The sequence below is a fragment of the Manis pentadactyla genome, chromosome 1, assembly GCF_030020395.1.
Source record: "Manis pentadactyla isolate mManPen7 chromosome 1, mManPen7.hap1, whole genome shotgun sequence".
Taxonomy (NCBI): Eukaryota; Metazoa; Chordata; class Mammalia; order Pholidota; family Manidae; genus Manis; species Manis pentadactyla.
In genome coordinates this window covers 22,891,416-22,912,392 of record NC_080019.1, presented here as the reverse complement: position 1 = coordinate 22,912,392, position 20,977 = coordinate 22,891,416, and the positions used below count along the sequence as shown (strand labels likewise).

Genomic DNA, 20,977 nt, shown 5'->3' with positions numbered 1-20,977 from the left:
TTCTCCCATACTGTAGGATTCCTTTTGTTCTGCTGATGGTGTCCTTTGCTCTACAGAAGCTTTTTAGCATGATGTAGTCCCGTTTGTTCATTTGTGCTTTTTTTTTCCTTGCGTGAGGAGATGCGTTCAGGAAAAAGTTGCTCGTGTTTATATTCAGGAGATTTTTGCCTATGTTGTCTTCTAAGAGTTTTATGGTTTTATGACTTACATTCAGGTCTTTGATCCATTTCGAGTTTACTTTTGTATATGGGGTTAGACAGTAATCCAGTTTCATTCTCTTGCATGTAGCTGTCCAGTTTTGCCAACACCAGTTGTTGAAGAGGGTGTTATTTCCCCTTTGTATGTCCATGGCTCCTTTATCGTATATTAATTGAGCATGTATGCTTGGGTTAATGTCTGGGCTTTCTATCCTGTTCCATTGGTCTATGGGTCTGTTCCTGTGCCAGTACCAGATTGTCTTGATTACTGTGGCTTTGTAGTAGAGTTTGAAGTCAGGGAGTGTAATCCCCCCAGCTCTATCTATTCTTCCTTCTCAGGATTGCTTTGGCTATTCAGGGTCTTTTGTCGTTCCATTTGAATTTTAGAACTATTTGCTCTAGTTCGTTGCAGAATGCTGTTGGTATTTTGATAGGGATTGCATTGAATCTGTGGATTGCTTTAAGCAGGATGGCCATTTGGACAATATTAATTCTTCCTAGCCAAGAGCATGGGATGAGTTCCCATTTGTTAGTGTCCTCTTTAATTTCTCTTAACAGTGTCTTATAGTTTTCAGGGTATAGGTCTTTCAATTTCTTGGTTAGGTTTATTCCTAGGTATTTTATTCTTTTTGATGCAATTGTGAATGGAATTGTTTTCCTGATTTCTCTTTCTGCTAGTTCATTGTTAGTGTATAGGAATGCAACAGATTTCTGTGTATTAATTTTGTATCCTGCAACTTTGCTGAATCCGGATATTAGTTCCAGTAGTTTTGGAGTGGATTCTTTAGGGTTTTTTATGTACACTATCATGTCATCTGCAAACCGGGACAGTTTGACTTCTTCCTTGCCAGTCTGGATGCCTTTTATTTCTTTGTGTTGTCTGATTGCCGTGGCTAGGACCTCCAGTACTATGTTGAATAACAGTGGGGAGAGTGGCCATCCTTGTCTTGTTCCTGATCTTAAAGGAAAAGCTTTTGGCTACTTGCTGTTAAGTATGATGTTGGCTGTAGGTTTGTCATATATGGCCTTTATTATGTTGAGGTTTTTGTCCTCTACACCCATTTTGTTGAGAGTTTTTGTCATGAATGGATGTTGAATTTTGTCAAGTGCTTTTCATCATCTATGGAGATGATCATGTTGTTTTTGTCCTTCTTTTTGTTGATGTGGTGGATGATGTTGATGGATTTTTGAATGTAGTACCATCCTTGCATCCCTGGAATAAATCTCACTTGATCATGATGGTTGATCTTTTTGATGTATTTTTTAATTCGGTTTGCTAATATCACCTTTGTTTTTTATGTGACTTATTTAATTGTAAATTTATATAATTTCTATAAGGTTATATAATTTTTAATAATACTGTGTTTAATAACTGACCTGCAAAATTTCTGGAATTTCATTTATTAGTTCTCATGACCCAGTGTGGGCTGGCTCCACCATGCCTCTGGGTAGATGTGTTCTCTTTTCTTGTATAAATATGAAATATAAATGTAAGTATACATGTATTATACATACTTGTGTCTGTGTTTATTTGTATTTATATGCATGTGTGTGCATATATATGTATACTTATGTGTTTTTTAATTAAGATTTTAAAAATAAGATTGGGGTAATACTGATAATCCGTTTGGGGATCTGTTTATCTACTTCATAGAAGTAAATCCGAGGATCAGTTGATCATACTCTGTTGCTTTGCTGCAGACTCTATACTTCAGGCCATTAAATGGTGGGTATAGCTGGTCACAAAGGGGACTTGGTGAGACTGGCTGCCTGAAGTGCCTCTCCAGTGTAAAAGTGAAGAGAAGAGAATGAATTGAGATGGGGCAGCATAAATTTCCTGTGTAGTAGGCTGGTTATTTCAAAATATGGTGCCCATGTGGACTTCTTCATTCCTCAGGCAGTCTTTACCTTGAGAGTGTATGGAAACCTGGCTCTGTGTGTCCACGACAAAGTGCTCAATCCTTTGCTCAGCTGGACCTCATACCTGCTATTCTCTCTGACATTCTCTTCTACATCTTCTTGCTTCCTTCCCTTCTGCTGCTTTCTGATGCTTGTAGGAGGCAGATTTACTGTATGAGTCTTTTTAAATATCCTGTGAATATAGGACAATTTGTTTGGGGTAGTTGTACTCAGTGTCTACAGTCTTAATGAACAGTTATACCTCCAAATGAAGGTGTCCTCAGGTAACATAATATCTACCCTAAACCCTTTTCTGTGGGCTCCTTAATATTGAAATCTACTTTATGTGTTAGGTAATTTCATATAACTGTAGCCATAATTTTAAATGATTTTAAAATCCTTTAGCTATAAAATATGTTCTTAGAAGCCAATGAAAAAGATTTCCAGTGGCTTGGCAAAAATTAGGTATTATTTTTTAGTACTAGCTGGTAGATGCACTGCACTCCTTATATAATGGAGAAATTGTTGATTATTTGATTTGCAGTAAGAGTGTTCATGCTTACTCACTGTTGAAATTTCTGTTCCAATTCCCAGAGGAGAACAAATTCATGTGTTGTTAGAATGAGCTCAGCTGTTTTCTACATTCTTGGCCCATTTTACATTCTTGGTTAAAGCCTTTGATTTTAACAGAAACTCTTTAAGAACTCTTTTTGAAGGACTTGTTTAAATGAATTTTTTTTAATGTATTTGTTTTAAATAGTAACATAAAGGCCTTTTTAAGGCCTTTAATATTTGCAATTACGTTGATTAGGTCTTGCTGTTTGTATGTTTTGCTTCATTTTAATTTCCTGAAAGATCTTGTAGTGTCTTATAACAGCCTAAATAAATTTATGTACTTTTATTAATAACATTTAAACCTGGCTTTTAAAAACTATCTGCCTCAATAGTTCAAACAAAAACTGTAGCTAACATTTTATAAGTAGTAATGTTTTTAGATTTTAAAGTCAGGGTTTCAAACCGACCTAATTTCTTTTTGACTGTAATTGGAAGTGTTAGCTAATGTTTTGATCAGTTTCAGATTCTTAAGATAGATACTTGCTTTGCAGTGAAAATAGCAAACTGTCATTACTCGTGGCACTTTTATTTTAACCCCTCCAATAGAGAATGGAGAAACATGAAATCTTATGTCTCACCTTTTTTTCTTTCCTTGTTGCCTTCCACTAAACCCACTGATTTTTCATATGTTTTTATTAATAGTAAGGTTTTGTTTTTTACAAGAGAACATTAAACTGGTTAATTGAGATAAATTTGGTCTTGTTGGAACACTACCACATCCTGAGATTAAGGCACCTTCCCAAATATATATATATATGCATGAACATACCCATTTGTTTATGACATATTTTGTTGCTAGCCCAGCTCCAAATATCACCTGCTCCTGGGACTTTTGTGTTTGGGTGCTGATTTTGATGCCACATCAGGAGACGCCAGGCACCCATGCTATGCAATTCTCTCTTCCAGGTTTCAGTACTGAGTGATTAAAAGTGAGTTAGGAATGATGTGAAAACAAAAGCCAAAAATACTCGTCCATACTTACTGTTACCTCCACTGAATGATTAATCCCCCCACTTTTACTATGATAGACTTGCAAGTTGTGTGTCAAGTCTGATTCCACTTTTCCTCCTTCCATCCTTTGCCCACTCTCTCCTCCTATGTCCTTTATATAATGTAAAATTCAAATGTTTAATTAAATACTGTCATATATGTAAATATGTTCCTTTGATTTTTGTTTCCAAAGGAATAGAATTCATCTCAGGTTATTTTTAAAGTGTTAAGTTTGTCCAGGCACTGAGGAAGCAAAAAGATAAGTAAAAGTTATAGACAGAAATGTCAGAATTAAGACCTTTTCTCTGTAACTGTGACATCAAAAGTGTTACCAGGTGTACCTCAGCAAGAATGGGTGGTGATACTATATTACCACTCTATTCCCACCATCTTTTGTTCTTTTGAGTAATACCAAGAAAAGAGAGTAGATTTCATGTTCTGTTGAGAACCAACATATTAAAATATTTATACATGTTTAGTAAAAAAGAAAATACTAATGACATAAAGCATATTTTTCCAGGTTGGTAATAAACTAGTATGTTATGAGAAACTTTTTCTTCTTTTTCCTCCCTGAGTATTTTTTTTCATCCTTGGACAGAGGGCTTTTTTTGTTTTTTAATTATGGAACGCTTCACGTTTGTGTGTCATTCTTGCGCAGAGACCATGCTAATCATCTCTATATTGTTCCAATTTTAGTGTATGTGCTGCCAAAGCGAGCACGTCAGAGGGCTTTTTTACTTCATGTTTGTTTCTTGTTATATAGACGTTACAACTCAGTATATGGTGTGGTGTAGGAAACATCTGCCTTTGATTTTTCCTTTTGTAGTGTGCATCCATGTCACTCTCTAGATTTCTAAGCTTCCGGTGTCCTAATTTCTCTTGCCAGGTGGTGTACCCTGCCAGCCTTATGTCTGTTGCAGGAGTTTATACTAGGTTTTTCTATAAGGAAATGCCCCAAGAGATGTGTCACCCTTTTCTGGGTGCATATAGTTTTTGAAACCAAGATGACGCTTTTAGAAAAGGGTGTAGGTTTTCTTTTTTTTTTTTTTTTTCCTTAGAACTTCTTTTTACATTCTTTAAAGGCATTGTTAAATAGGGTGTAATTGGATGAATCAGATGTTTTTAGGAGAGTTGTTCTTTACATATGACTTAAAATATTTTGTGGAATGGAATCTGAACATGCCGAAGGGACTTAAAAATTACCTTAATTTAAAAAAATTTGCCATACTTATCTTTTTTTAACTTAAGGCTTATATGCAACATCATTACAGTATGTGTACTTTGCCTGAGAAGTTTATGGTGTAATGGAGGAGATAATACACAAATGTACTTCTAATACAAGGTAAAAGGTACATGAAAGTCCTGATTTCAAGAAAAGCGTATGTCACTATACTTCAGTTAAAAAAATATTTCAAAAAAAAGAAAGAAAAGCAGAAATGCACACAAATAGTAAGCTATTCTCTTGTCCATAGGGTTTTCACTAGATTGTGAGAACCTTATGGGCAGGGACCATGTCCCTAGTGAATCTTGTCTGTTTGGTACCTAGCATAATGCCCAGAAGAGCATAAACATTACATTTCTTGGTTGAAAATAAACATTTGCTCTTAACAGAGTGAAAGCTTATCTTTTAGTCAAAAATACAATAATCAGCTAGTAAGACAAAATCAGAAAAATCAGTTTCTGCATGTCATGGATGCTTCAAACTGAAACTCTCATGTATTTGTCAGTATTTTATTTCTCCCTCACTTTTTCCTGGCATATAATGGACACTGTGTTAGTACTATGCTGTCCTTTTTTTTTGCCTTTAACCACAAATAACTTTAAAAATTTAATCCTACTATATTGTTATATATATCCAGAAAAGAGAGGATTATATTTTTTGCCCTTTTTGTCTTTCTGCAATTTCTTTTAACACTTTTTCTACAGCTCACTTTAAGTTGACTGTGGAGGAAAGATAAAACCCTTGAAAGAATTTATTCTGGTTATTAGCTCCTTGTTTCATTCATTTATGCATCAGACCCATAGTTTTTTCAGCCTTTTTCTGTTAACATTTGGAGAGGTTAAAAATTCCTGTTCTCACATGTTGCTGTAAATACCACCTTTCCTAGGTGGTGATTCGACATTATGCCTTGTATATATCTCAGAATAAGTTGTACCTACTCTACATCATATAACCCACTTGGGCAAGTTCTGATTAACATCAGTGTATGTTACTGTGTATTATTCATGGTTTGAAATTTAGTAGCACACCAGTGAATTGTTTGTGCAGCTTATTGGCTGGGAATTACCAAAGGCTTAATTTATAAAGAGAGAGGTTCTAAAGGTAGTGTACAATGAAAAACTTTGAATTATCCCTAAGTTCCATTAATTCACCTTTAAAATACAGTGTTTATTGCACCATCTCTTAATTAGGTAAACCTGGCCAGTTTTCCATCTATTGTTAGAAGAGAGAACTATTCTTCCTTGAGCACCAGATGCTCATCAAGGTGATATTTTGTATGAAAAATACCAATTTTTAAATGTTAGACCCAGACGTTCTGGGCAAGATGTGCATCCAAGGTGTAACTGGGAATTGAAACCAATAGAACAAAGCCAGCAGTAAAATTATTCCTGGGGATTCACTTATTAAGTAAATTATAAGTGGAATGTATAATTTTGGATTTGCTTGTTAAGTAAATTATAAGAGGAATCACCTGTACTATTCAAGTTATATTTATTTCTGTGAGTACAATTGAGTTCACATTAGTTCAGTGAGCACTTAATACGTATAGTTCCACTGACTTGCACTATAAAAAGGAAGTAGAAGACAGTCTCTCTCCTTGAGAAATTTGCAGTCTGATTAGGAAGTCAAGACATGCATGTGTGAAAATAAAGAAAAAGAGTTGGGAAGGACAGGAAAACATACTCTAATTTCAAATGTGCTGTAGTTACTAATAATAAAGTTGAAAGCTTCTTCTAGGATTTGAATACTTTTGTGGGATTACTTGTTAATAGAGCTAAAGAAACATAAATTCTTTTAGAGCTCCTGATCACCAGGTCCATTTTGTGAAAAACATCTTGGGAAGGGTGAGCGAAAGGAGCAGAGTTCTGTGTTCTCACTGAGAACAATACAGTGCTCACGAAAGCTTGTGGGTCTGTTTTGTTCTCTTGGCTTCGTGATTGCTTAAGCTTCATAAGAGATTAGGTATGTGAGAAGTATGCATTGTGAAACTCAGAATGGTTGTAAGTAGTGAATAATTGCAACTGAAATGTGAATGGTCAATTATTTGAATTTATAAGGTAGAGTTATAATCACTGCAGGGCAACTCAACAGGTATTGGCAGGATAGCTCCCACAAGTTCAGCCTCGGATAATTACAGACTACAGAAATTTGTGTATTGGGAAGTAGGGTAAGAAATATAACTAACAATTTTTGAGACACTAGTATGTGACAAGCCTTGTGCTATATATTTTACATATTGTTTTGTTTTGTTTTTATTCAGGCTCAGGACAAGCCAGAGGATAGGCATTAGAATCCTCATATTACAGATGAGGAAGCAATTCCAGCAAGTGAGTAAATTAGCTGAGCTCACACATATAGGGAAGTAGGTCTGGCTGCCTCCAAATTCTGTACTCTTCCCACTATAGGCATGATGCCCCAGTAGGCACATCATGATCCTATTTGCTTTTTCTCTACTTGTCTTTCATATACTTTATGCTCACAGGTATGAGTGTTGTTAATAGAACTCATTTTACAAATTTTGTAATAGGTAGGGTGTGTTAATGAAACTCATTTTAAATATGCATTAGCTTTTTTTTCCTGGAAGTAAATGTGTAAATAAAGGTTGCACATATGATTTCCTTGCCCTTGAAAAAAATCAAGTAGAAAAATACCTGGTGTAACTTAATGTTATATTACAGATCTTAATGATTATAATTGAGCTATCACTGGTGATAAAAAAGTGTCTCAGAATGTATATAACTTTTCCCCTAAAGCTGTCAGAGCACTGATAGAAGTATTTTGTAGTTTCATTGTAGTTTTTGACTTTAGCAGAAGCTGTTCTAGTTGGTTATCAATTATTTTTCTTTACTAATCTTGACTCTTTAATTCTTAAGAAGGAATTCACCTCCTCACCATACTCACACTTTAAACTGTAGCAGCTTGTTGGAGTTTTAAAGTTAAAAAATAATTTATTTTCATTAGTTTCTAGTAACTACACATTCTTATTCTTTTCCATTCCTCACACTTTATCAGATCTGGTCCTACATATTGGCATGATAATTTAGACACTATTAAAATGGCATCATAGCTTTATGTTTGATTCAGTGGCAAAATATTGTTTATTAACTCTCATTTCTTCTCCCATTACATAGTACTGCCTTCATCTAGAAGGTAATATAGAGTGATAAAAATTTGATGCACATACAAGATGAAAACAGGTATTTGTGTTACTCTATAACACTGTTGCTTTCTGTTTTGACAAGCAAGTCAGGGTTGTCCCAAGGCTTTGTTTATAAAATTACACATAATGATTTTTTTAATGGAGCAAGTCAAGGACTTTGGTTTTATTGTAGTCCTGAAATAAGTAGCACTTTGAAGAAGTACAGGTAACCCTTGCTATATAAACACCTGACTTAAAAACATTCTTTTTGTAGAATGACTACTTAGTGTTTCTTCACAGACTCATATTTTTCACCTGGTATAACCATAGTACTACTTTTCTAAAACTGTTACTGATGCTGGAAATTTCTTTTACTTCTTTCTTCTTTCCTCCTCACTGCTTTTGCCCCATTCCCTCACCTCTGGCACACAGTTTTATCCCACTACTGCCACCATTAACTTGGCAACCAGAAATGACAGTCATTTTCCTTCCTGTCCATATAAATCCTGTTAACTCTGTTTTGTTGCCACTAACTTAGTGGTTCTCTGGGGGTGATTTCCTCCCCAGGAGACATTTAGCAGTGTCTAGAGACACTTTGGGCTGTCACAACTGGCAGGGAGGAGGGGTAAGTAAGTATGCTTTTGGCATTTAGTAGGTAGAGGCCGGGGATGCTGCTTGTCATCCTGTAATACACAGGACAACCCCACTTCCTTACCAAATGTCAGTATAGTGGCCGGTTGAGTACCCTGCACTAGTTCTATTCAAGCATCAGCTCTATGCTTCCTTCAACTCTCCTGGGTAAATTTAGATACCCTTCTTCAAAGTTCCCATAATACCTTATATAATATTTTCTTTCACATTGTTGTTATATTTTATTTATTGAATTATCAACAAGACCACATACTTCATGGGGGAAGAGATTGTATATTATTCATATTGGTGTCCCCAGTTTGTGATATGTTGCTGAGTATATAGCGAGAGGTCCATAAATGAAGAATTGATGCATGAGTAAGACTCCAGACTTCTCCAGTGCCTTTCTGGCACTTACAGAAACCTCCTCTTGTTTCTGTCATCTCTTCTCTGCCTCCACTCATTATTTATCTCATCCATCCAATATTAGCATGTCAAATCCTATCATCTACATAATTTAGTTCCTAAAAATGTGGATCTGCCCACAATTCAAGATACAGAATACCAGCACTCATATAACTAAGCCCTTTTAAGAAGTCAGGCATGCCACAACCACGATGGCTGGTGCAAACAGACCAGGTAACTTTAGGAAGATGTCCCAGAGAAATTCTTAATTGCTTTTGAAACACTTTGCTGCCATATCTTCAACCCATGGATTCTTAGTGTCTGTCTTGGTTGGTGATGTCTGGTATCATCACTTCCCTCTATAGCATGTTTTCACTTACCCTTTGACATGGCATTTGAGTTCCAGTCACTTCTTAATCTCTTACCATGGCTTCTTCATATGCTGTGCTCCAACCATGCTTACCTGTCTCCACACCCCTGGTCTGTTACACATGTTGTCTGACACTCCGTCTTCCAAGCCTTTCTTCCCACACATTCTTCAGGGCTCAGTCAAGACACAAATCACATTTTGGAAGCCTTTCCTCAGACCCCAAGATCAAGTGGTATATATCTTCTCTGTGTCCATAGTACCTTGTGCCTATCCCTGTGTAGTACTAATAGAAAGGCAGTTGTAATGATTAGCTTTCTCCCTGATGTCAGAGTCTGCTTTCAGGGCATTCCTGGTGCATGGTACATATTATACATGTAATAAATATTGGATGTGTGACAGAATGGAGGAGACAGAATACCTCTTCCAGCCTGCAGAAGTCACACCAATGTGGTCTAACTTTACTGCGATGAAATGGAGATGAATTGATCTAAATGTTGAGAGAAGATGGTGCAAGGAGACAAATGTTTTATCACTGGTAGGTTTATCACCTTGACCAGAGGGCTGCTCCTCTACATCATATTAGCTTAACTCCTTGTTAAAAGGAGTTAAATGGCTAATGGCTTTACTGACTGGTATTCCAATGATATGCCATGCCTTTATTGATTTTTTTTTTTAACAAATAATGCATTTTAAAAAATATATTCAGTTACCTCTGCACACAGAAGGAACTCCAAAACTAGATGTGATGACAACAGTGGGCACTTGTACGCATTATTCTGATCTGTGTACCAAGCAAGCTAAACCCAGTGACTTCCATGACTGGTTTGGGAAAACAGCTTTTTCCTCACCAAAGAAGCGGTGGGGGAGGAAAGAATTTAAACCAGGAAACATGCTCTTGCTTTGAAAGTTGTATAATTAATTGTTTCAAATCTTTTATTATGATAAATAAAACATGATTCAAAATAAAAAGAGAGGTTGGATTTTCTTAGTTGAGCTTAAGAATGACCATTGAGGTTTGCTTTGCTGTTTTTCACAACATCAAAATGTCAAACCTAGCAACCCTTTGCCTTCTTCTGTTACCTGAAGAATCTGGATGAGACATTGTGATATTTTTTGGATCATCTTTTGCATTGAAGGTGCTGCCTGCATATTGAACTTTGTGGAACAAACAGAAACTTGTACCCAGCTACCCAAACCTGAATTACAGACTTTTAGACTATAGTCAGGCAATAATGGATTTCACATGTGGCTCTGGCACTTACCAGCTGTGTGACTACAGACACAGTACCTAATTTCTAAGCCTTCTTTTCTTCATTTATAAAATAGATGGTCTGTTTGGCACATATAATAAGCTGTTTCCATCATCTTCATTGTTGAAATCTTAATTAGAAAATAACTTCACTAGGTTAAGAAACACTTTTAAAATTTAATTTTCTTTCTTAAAAACACCTTAACTAATTAAGGTTTATATACAAATGCAATGGTAACAGGTAAGAGAATGATCCTACAGCACAGCCTGAGAAGTGCTTTTTGTAAAAGAGTAGGAAGAAAGGATAGACAGGGTCTCTGCACAGCTAGGAGGAACCGCCCCGAAGTCCTGGAGAAAGATCAATCATCAGAACAGACACTGGAGACAATTCTGGCTTGACCCAACTTTTATTTTGATTCTCCTCCTCAGGATCTGCAAGCCCTTTGCCCTCCTGGGGGTGTCTCTGACTATGATACCTTGAGTGGTTTTATCTGCCCAACCGAGAGCAAGGGCACCTGATGATAGGGGCCACAGTGCTTGAAGAACAGAAGGCAGAAGATCTGGGTTAGCTCTGCTGAGGGCCAGGACATAGGCTTATAAGTTCAGGACAGAAAGAGGATGGAGTTTTCGGCGCTCTGTTTTGCTGTGGGGTAGCCTGGGTTCAGGTTCCATCTGAACGACAGAAGCCAGAGGAGAGCAAAGTAAATCTCAAAGGAAAAAAAACTTTAAACCCATAAGCTGTTAGGCTTACAATCTGTATGAAATCAAACCCCAGAGTGAAAGCCTATCATGGGTTGTATGTATTGTGAGATATTTTGTGATGCCCCTAAAGATTATGAACAAACATGAATAATGATAATAGCAGCTCACTTATCTTGAACATGCACTTTGTTCTAGGCTTTGTGTAAAATGCTTTAATGAATTCTCCCTCTTACTGTTCAAAACAACCTGATGAAGGAGATGAATTATTCCTGCTTTTAAATATGAGGAAACAAGGGCCTTAGAGAAGCTAATAATTGGCACAAAGTCACACCAGCTAGCACGTGGAGGCACTGAGTGAACATGGACAGTTGGACTCTAGAACAAGCTCCCTGAAGAGTGTTCCCCCTCCTCTGATTAATCGTCACGTGACCGTGTCCGCTATCCCGCGGTGGCCACTTTTCCTGGAGTTTCTCAGATGAGACATGAGCCTGAGCTCATCTGGAGAAAGCACTCCCATTAGGCTTTTTCTTAAGACTATAGGATGGTACCTTCACTAGTAGCTTTTTTTCCTGCAGAAAGATGAAGATAAAAGGTCGTCTTCAAAACCAACAGTTTTTGCATCTATAGCTACATTTGAGATACAGAAATTATATGCCCTGCCCAGCCAAGCGGCTGCTCCAGCGCCTCCCAGAACTGCTTCCCGTGGAGATGTATTTGACCACAGTCCTCCTTTTCATTTTCCTCATTACCAAACCTGTTAATGTTTAAAGGGGAACTTTAAACTTTAGAGTTTGGAAAATGTTTTAGACAAAAGATACTGGCTGATTGGTTGGTTGGTTTGTAGATGTAGCCTAAACATAATGCTGCAAAGCTTGAGAATTATAGATCCTGGGCTGACCTGAGTCAAAATTCTGTTTTGTGCCAAGGTTTCCACTCCCAGCTTTAAAAGCTTAAGAAAAGTGCAGAAAGTGTACAGTTCACTGAATTATCACATCTACTCAGCACCCTGAAGGCCCCCTTATGTTCTTCCTAGGTTTCTACGCTGCCATAACAAAAGTACCAGAAACTTGGTGACTTAAAATGATGGGAATTATCTTGTATCTCCAAAGGCTGAAAGTCTGAAATCAAAGTGTCATCAGGGCCATGCTTCTGAAATGCACAAGAGAAGCCCTCCTTGCCTCTTCCCACTTCTGCTGGTCTGCAGGCGGTCCTGGGCTTGCAGCTGTACCTCTCCAGTCCTCAGTCTCCGTCTTCATGTGGTTTTCTTCTACGGACACCAGTCCTACTGGACTATAGGCCACCTTGCTCCAGTATGACCTCATCTTAACTAGTTACGTCTGTAATGACCCTATTTCCAAATAAGGTCACATTCCGGGGTCCTACGGGTTAAAACTTCAACATATCATTTTGGGAGGGGAGCAGTTTGACCCAACACCTACCATGTGCCACCCCAGTCAATACACCTTCCTCCTTCACAACGCTAATAAAGGATGTTCTTAAATGATAATAATAACGTTCCACCAAATCAGATGTAGCAAGCAAGGAGATGATCATGTAGACACTGAGAAACATCTCGTAGGCGTAGGCCCTGTCTGTGCACACATGAACTTTGGCTTTTTTGGCCCTACCTCTAAGTACTGACTGTGATGCTTTGAATTACTGTACATGAATCAACAGGTATAGTATTAACATGCAGATTTTCTCCACTTTTGCACCAAGAATTTTCTCCTGTGACCTCCAGTCGACCTGTTTGTGTTTTAGTGCCGTTACCTCTTCTATATTACCTTATATAATTTTTTTTCAAGATATTGTTTACAGAAAGCTTTCAAGAACTTTTTAAAAAAATCAACATTGCTGAAAATACTTACTTTTTTATATTATGGTCCTAGCTTCGTAATGTTGGAAATTTCATGGAGCTAATTTTTTAATTTTCTTGTCTAGCAGAGTATATTCTTTAGGTACTCTTCCCATAAGATAAACCGATATGTTGTTGCATCTTCCTTTAATTGTAGCTTATCTGCCTTAGAAACAGCAAGAAGATTTATACAGATTACCACAAGCATAAATTTAAGAATGTAAATTTCTTTTAAAAAGTAAAGAATTTTTTTTAAACAAGGTTTTTTTCTAAATCATAGTAAGCTTTCAAGGTTGTATATTTTTTCTAAATGATTTCAAAATCAGCCCAGTTCATTTTTATAAAGTTCAAAACCAACCAACCACCTCACAAACTAGGAGCATAAACCTTTGTAACTAGAGGTTCTTAACCAGTGAGTAAACAGCTCAGAGGTTCTGTGACTTGCCTAAGGTCACAACGCCAGAGGAGGCCAGAACCAACGGTTGAACAAAATACAAAGCAACCAAAACACTTTTAATTTTAGGTTTTTAATTCTAATCTTAGGAAGAAAATTGTGTTAGTTTGGGTTAAATTGATTATAAAAATTTATATTAAAAGAGAGAAAGGGGGTCAGAATTCTTTTGAGTACCATATAATTGCTACCTAACTTCAAGCAGTGTCCAGAATTTCATTGGAAAACATAGTATGTAGGTGGTTGTGAAAGCAATTTTAAAGCAAAATTTTACTTATACTGCATATATATTTCACCAGCCTGTGCACTTTCCATAAAACATTTCAAATTTTAAAGACAATTTTTTAAAGGTTTTAAATTTGTGTTCTGTAAAGAGGATACAGTAACTAATGTATCAGGTTTGCTGTTTGGCGCCATACTGAGTCCCAGCAATGACCTAGCATTATGAATGATTATTCTTCAAAAGGATTAATGAATATGTGATAAGTTTTCTTTCTCTTTTTCTAGCCAAGGACCCTTGTCGTCCATTAGAGCGGTAATCAAGAGATGTAAGTTTGTTTTTCCTTGCTCTGTATTTTCCTCTGTAATAATTTTAAATGATTATTTAGATTTCCAGCAAGTGATTGTAACTGATGAATTTTATGAAGGATCCAACAAGAGTAGCTTCTAAGGAGTAATAAACCATTTCAGAGAAACAGCTAGTTTTTCAGATTTCTTTGCAACTTTTGTTTATTGGTAAGCCAGTTCCTCAGGATAGTATACTTCTCTTACAGAACTAACCTGTTATAAAAAAAAAAAATCTGGGTCATATAGTCATTTTCTGTGATCTAACACAAATTTTATGTAACCATTTTCTATAGGTAACCATTTCTATAGCCCATCTAATGGGCTTAAAAAAGTACCAAACCCTGTCATTTTTTTTATTCATCTGTTTCCACAATATTTTTATTTAACTGTATAAATATCTATGGAGACTGGCTCACACTTTTATATACAAAAATGAAGTGCTGTAATAGAATTCTCTTCAAAATGGTGCATTCATACTTTCTGACTTTACTTTTTGGTTAAAGCGTTACCTCTTGGTTAAAACCTGCTCTTGGCATGGGATCTCTGTGTTGTTTTTTAATAAGAGGCTCTACAAAGGTCCCTCTTCCCAATAGAACATGGATTATCTGTTAGAAAAATAAAGAAGGGATTTTAGATGTTGTTCACATGATTTGAGCTGAGGTCACTACCTCAGAAGGTATCCTATTTTTAGAAACATAATTTGTAATGTTTACTATGAATTTAGGATATACACAGGTTGCGAAGCTCATGCATTTGAATTACTTCAGTGAAAAAATTTAAGGTGGCAATATAGAAAGATAGTCCATATTTCTCCACATTTCATTTTTGTTGGTGGTGGTGAATTACAAAGATGTGGGAATGCCACAGTGCATGTTGAAAGGAATTCAGATATGAAAATGAAGAATTCATGTTAGCTTTCCATGCCTTAGAGCCTTTGGGGTGAGGGGTTGGGGAGAAGGGGCATGGATACAATTTGAAGAGGAAATTAGGGCTGGGAATTTAGGCAAGAATTTCTTGAGATATAATTTGGGGTATTCAAGGTTATAGGCAAAACCCTAGAAATAGGTAAACATTTAGGAAGAAATTATAGAGGATAAAGATGACGACAAAGGACAGAGTCGTGAAAAATACTGATTCTGAAGCCAAGCTATCCCTTTAAGGGACTGCTGGGCAAGAGATGCATGACCCAAAAAACCCTGCTGAGGAGGAGGACCTCCTTTCAGTAAGTCCTGTCTGCTGGCTGCTGCTTTTGTTCTCTGGCTTCTTCCCTTTCCTCCCTCTTGGATTTCAGGATCTCTCTGTTGGTAATTGTAATTTGTACCTGATTTCCCATAGATCCTCCAGGATGGAACTTGCTTACTCTGATGCCCCTGTGCATGCAAGACTTGAGGAGAAGGCAGCTAAGGAGGAGTGACCCAAAGAGGCTGAAAAAGAATGATAAGAGTAATAGAAAAACTGGAAGACAGCTGTGTGTTCGAGGTCAAGAGAGGGGAGAGGTTTTAAAAAAAAAAATGAGTGAACCACAGATAGCTCTTACCTCTGTTGCAAGGCCAAATGACAGGCAGCTGAGAAGAGGTCATTGCATGTGGCACTTAGGAGGGCAGTGGTGACCTTTGAGAGAGCAGTTTACGAGAACACTGATATTGGAAGTCAAACTTCGGTTTGAACAGTGAATGGAATATGTGGAAGTTGGGAGAGCTGGGTAAGTTACTCTATTATGACATTTGGTAAACAAGGGAAGGAAGGGCTGCAGCTTGAGAAGGAAAGAGGGTTAAGCAGAGAGAAAATTTGAATGTGTTCATAGACTGTTTAGAATGAGGAAGCTGGGGACAGATATAGGCAGCAGGGAAGGAGTCCCTGGGGAGATCAGACCGGACCAGGACAGAGGAGGAAGCTGCTGAAGCAGGGTCCCAGCAGAGAGAGAAAGGAGCCGAAACAAAGGGAAAGCTCTGTCTGGCTTTGAGGCATCTTCTTAAAAAAAAAAGTTGCCTTTTAATCTTTGTAGGTCAGTTACTTTGTAAACACTAAAGAAATACTTGTTGATGACAACAACAACACAAAGCCCCAAGTACTGTGGAATACAGCAAAAGCAGTCTTAAGAGGAAAGTATATAGCAATCCAGGCATAGTCAAAGAAGGAAGAACAATCCCAAATGAATGGTCTAATGTCACAATTTTCGAAATTGGTAAAAGAATAACAAATGAGGCTTAAGATCAGCAGAAGGAGGGACATAATGAAGATCAGAGAAGAAATAAATTAAATTGAGAAGAATAAAACAATAGCAAAAATCAATGAAACCAAGAGCTGGTTCTTCGAGAAAATAAACAAAATAGATAAGCCTCTAGCCAGACTTACTAAGAGGAAAAGAGAGTCAACACAAATCAACAGAATCAGAAACGAGAAAGGAAAAATCACAACGGACCCCACAGAAATACAAAGAATAATTAGACAGTACTATGTAAACCTATATGCCAACAAGCTGGAAAACCTAGGAGAAATGGACAACTTCCTAGAAAAATACAACCTTCCAAGACTGACCCAGAAAGAAACAGAAAATCTAAACAGACCAATTACCAGCAACAAAATTGAAGTGGTAATCAAAAAACTACCAAAGAACAAAACCCCTGGGCCAGATGGATTTACCTCGGAATTTTATCAGACATACAGAGAAGACATAATACCCATTCTCCTCAAAGTTTTCCAAAAAATAGAAGAGGAGGGAATACTCCAAAACTCATTCAATGAAGCCAACATCACCCTAATACCAAAACCAGGCAAAGACCCCACCAAAAAAGAAAACTACAGACCAATATCCCTCATGAACGTAGATGCAAAAATACTCAACAAAATATTAGCGAACCGAATTCAAAAATACATAAAGAGGATCATACACCATGACCAAGTGGGATTCATCCCAGGAATGCAAGGATGGTACAACATTCGAAAATCCATCAACATCATCCACCACATCAACAAAAAGAAAGACAAAAACCACATGATCATCTCCATAGATGCTGAAAAAGCATTCGACAAAATTCAACATCCATTCATGATAAAAATTCAACAAAATGGGTATAGAGGGCAGGTACCTCAACATAATAAAGGCCATATATGATAAACCCACAGCCAACATCATACTGAACAGCGAGAAGCTGAAAGCTTTTCCTCTGTGATTGGGAACAAGACAGGGATGCCCACTCTCCCCACTGTTATTTAACATAGTACTAGAGGTCCTAGCCACAGCAATCAGACAAAACAAAGAAATACAAGGAATACAGATTGGTAAAGAAGAAGTTAAACTGTCACTATTTGCAGACAACATGATATTGTACATAAAAAACCCTAAAGACTCCACTCCAAAACTACTAGAACTGTTATCGGAATACAGCAAAGTTGCAGGATACAAAATTAACACACAGAAATCTGTGCCTTTCCTATACACTAACAATAAACTAATAGAAAGAGAAATCAGGAAGACAATTCCATTCACAATAGCATCAAAAAGAATAAAATACCTAGGAATAAACCTAACCAAGGAAGTGAAAGACCTATACCCTGAAAACTATAAGACACTCTTAAGAGAAATTAAAGAGGTCACTAACAAATGGAAACTCATCCCATGCTCGTGGCTAGGAAGAATTAATATCGTCAAAATGGCCATCCTGCCCAAAGCAATATACAGATTCGATGCAATCCCTATCAAATTACCAACAGCATTCTTCAATGAACTGGAACAAATAGTTCAAAAATTCATATGGAAACACCAAACACCCTGAATAGCTAAAGCAATCCTGAGAAGGAAGAATAAAGTGGGGGGGATCTCACTCCCCAACTTCAAGCTCTACTACAAAGCCACAGTAATCAAGACATTTTGGTACTGGCACAAGAACAGAGCCACAGACAAATGGAACAGAATAGAGACTCCAAACATTAACCCAAACATATATGGTCAACTAATATTCGATAAAGGGACCATGGACATACAATGGGGAAATGACAGTCTCTTCAACAGATGGTGCTGGCAAAACTGGACAGCTACATGTAAGAGAATGAAACTGGATCACTGTCTAACCCCCAACACAAAAGTAAATTCGAAATGGATCAAAGACTTGAATGTGAGTCATGAAACCATAAAACTCCTAGAAAAAAACATAGGCAAAAATCTCTTGGACATAAACATGAGTGACCTCTTCTTGAACATATCTCCCCCGGGCAAGGGAAACAAAAGCAAAAATGAACAAATGGGACTATATCAAGCTGAAAAGCTTCTGTACAGCAAAGGACGCCATCAATAGAATAAAAAGGTACCCTATAGTATGGGAGAATATATTCATAAATGACAGATCCGATAAAGGATTGACATACAAAATATATAAAGAGCTCACACACCTCAACAGACAAAAAGCAAATAATCCAATTAAAAAATGGGCAGAGTAGCTGAATAGACAGTTCTCTAAAGAAATTCAGATGGCCAACAAACACATGAAATGATGCTCCACATCGCTTGTCATCAGAGAAATGCAAATTAAAACCACAATGAGATATCATTTCACACCAGTAAGGATGGCTACCATCCAAAAGACAAACAACAACAAATGTTGGTGAGGTTGTGGAGAAAGGGGAACCCTCCTACACTGCTGGTGGGAATGTAAATTAGTTCAACCATTGTGGAAAGCAGTATGGAGGTTCCTCAAAATGCTCAAAATAGAAATACCATTTGACCCAGGAATTCCACTTCTAGGAATTTACCCTAAGAATGCAGCACTCCAGTTTGAAAAAGACAGATGCACCCCTATGTTTATTGCTGCACTATTTACAATAGCCAAGATATGGAAACAACCTAAATGTCCATCAGTAGATGAATGGATAAAGAAGATGTGGTACATATACACAATGGAATATTACTCAGCTATAAGAAAAAAACAAATCCTACCATTTGCAACAACATGGATGGAGCTAGAGGGTATTATGCTCAGTGAAATAAGCCAGGCGGAGAAAGACAAGTACCAAATGATTTCACTCATATGTGGAGTATAAGAACAAAAGAAAACTGAAGGAACAAAATAGCAGCAGAAGCACAGAACCCAAGAATGGACTAATAGTTACCAAAGGGAAAGGGACTGGGGAGGATGGGTGGGAAGGGAGGGATATGGGTGGGAAAAAAGAAAGGGGGCATTATGATTAACATGTATAGTGTGGGTGGGGCACGGGGAGGGCTGTGCAACACAGAGAAGACAAGTAGTGATTTTACAGCATCTTACTATGTTGATGGACAGTGACTGTGAACGGGCATGTGGGGGGGACTTAGTGAAGGGGGGAGCCTAGTAAACATAATGTCCTTCATGTAATTGTAGATTAATGATAACAAAAAAAAAAAAAAAGAAATACTTGTTGGTTGTATTTATTCCTGAGGTTTAGGCAAGAATGCCAAACAGATCCTCACATGACTCCATGTAAGTTAGAGAATGAAGAATAATTGTGTTATCCCCTTCTCTTTTTCCTGTTTTGCCTGTTGTATAAGAAAAAGTTGTCAATAATTTATGTCTTACCCAATCCATGGAAATGTTTTACTATCCTAGACTCAGTCATCTAACCCTGGCAAGGAGAAAGACTTGACCATATTTTAAAAGCAATATTCCTTAACTGGTTGTGTTTTAAATTCTTTCATAGTGATTCTGGTTCCAGTCAAGCCTTGAGGTCCTGCTTTTTGTGTTCATTCTTGTGAGCCCTAAATATTTTGGATAAAGATCATAGAAGTGTTCCAATTAGATACATCTGGAATTACATGCTTTTTCTTTCACCAGCTTCTTAAGAGAAAATTATTCTCTGAAATTCAGATTTAGCAAATATTCATTGCCTACTCTAAGTCAGAAGCTATTCACATATGTTATAAATAATGCTCTGCAGGGTAGGTATTAACACCATTTTACAGATGGTAGGGACACTGAGTCTCAGGAAGGTGGAGTGGCTTACAAGGTTGATCTGAGTTGTGAGCCTAGACGTCCTGACTGCACAGCTATTGAGCTTCCCACTCCTTAGTTCTTGTTATCAGGTGAAACACATCTAGCTTAGTCCCTGTCTTAAGCAAATGCAGTTAGTTGTTATTTTTTATTAGTTATAATTTTCATTGGTTAGGCAGTACTAAAGCAAGGATGCTTGTAATGTAATAGTCCTTCTTTGTGCTTATTTCTTCCAACCATAACTTAATCAATAATTTTGAATTATTAGAATCAGGACTAGCATCCAGCTCTCCGGTCCGGCTCCACAAGGAGGTAACCTGCTTCAAGGAACAAACTGCTCCACCCTTTCCCTAAGGAGCTGTGTGACCTGGGATAATTCATTAACCTCTTTGTATCTCAGTCTCCTCTTCTGTAAGATTGGAATAGGAGGATCATTGAGGGCCCTTCCAGGCTTATGATCCTGTTGGAATTAGGAGGATTTTTCTTTATTAGTATTAATATTGCAAATCCAGATTCAGTTGTATATAAACAGCAGAATATGAATTTGTTTTGTACTTAGAGTTTAATCACATTAACCAGATAAATTTCAAAATACTCCTGTAAAATGATAAGGTAATTTTAACCAAAAATACTGACTTTATTCTGTGGCCTTAATCCAAAATACTCAGAAGACTAGCAGCCTGTGGCAGGGGTTAAAAGGAACATGTTCTTCTGTGTGGGCTTTGG

At 37.2% G+C, this 20,977-nt stretch overlaps 1 protein-coding gene and 1 non-coding gene across 3 annotated transcripts in view; one reads left to right on the top strand and one right to left on the bottom strand.

Moving 5' to 3' along the window:
* Positions 1-20,977, top strand: part of SH3D19 (SH3 domain containing 19) — a 170,512-nt gene that overhangs the window by 99,847 nt on the left and 49,688 nt on the right. For both annotated transcript variants that reach the window (XM_036887689.2, XM_036887688.2), the window contains exon 3: positions 14,232-14,272. In XM_036887689.2, the coding sequence (XP_036743584.2) occupies positions 14,232-14,272 (41 nt within the window). The remainder of the gene's footprint in view (positions 1-14,231; positions 14,273-20,977) is intronic.
* On the bottom strand, positions 4,317-4,421 carry LOC118913758 (U6 spliceosomal RNA). Its single transcript, XR_005025323.2, has one exon. It is a non-coding gene; the product is annotated as a U6 spliceosomal RNA (small nuclear RNA).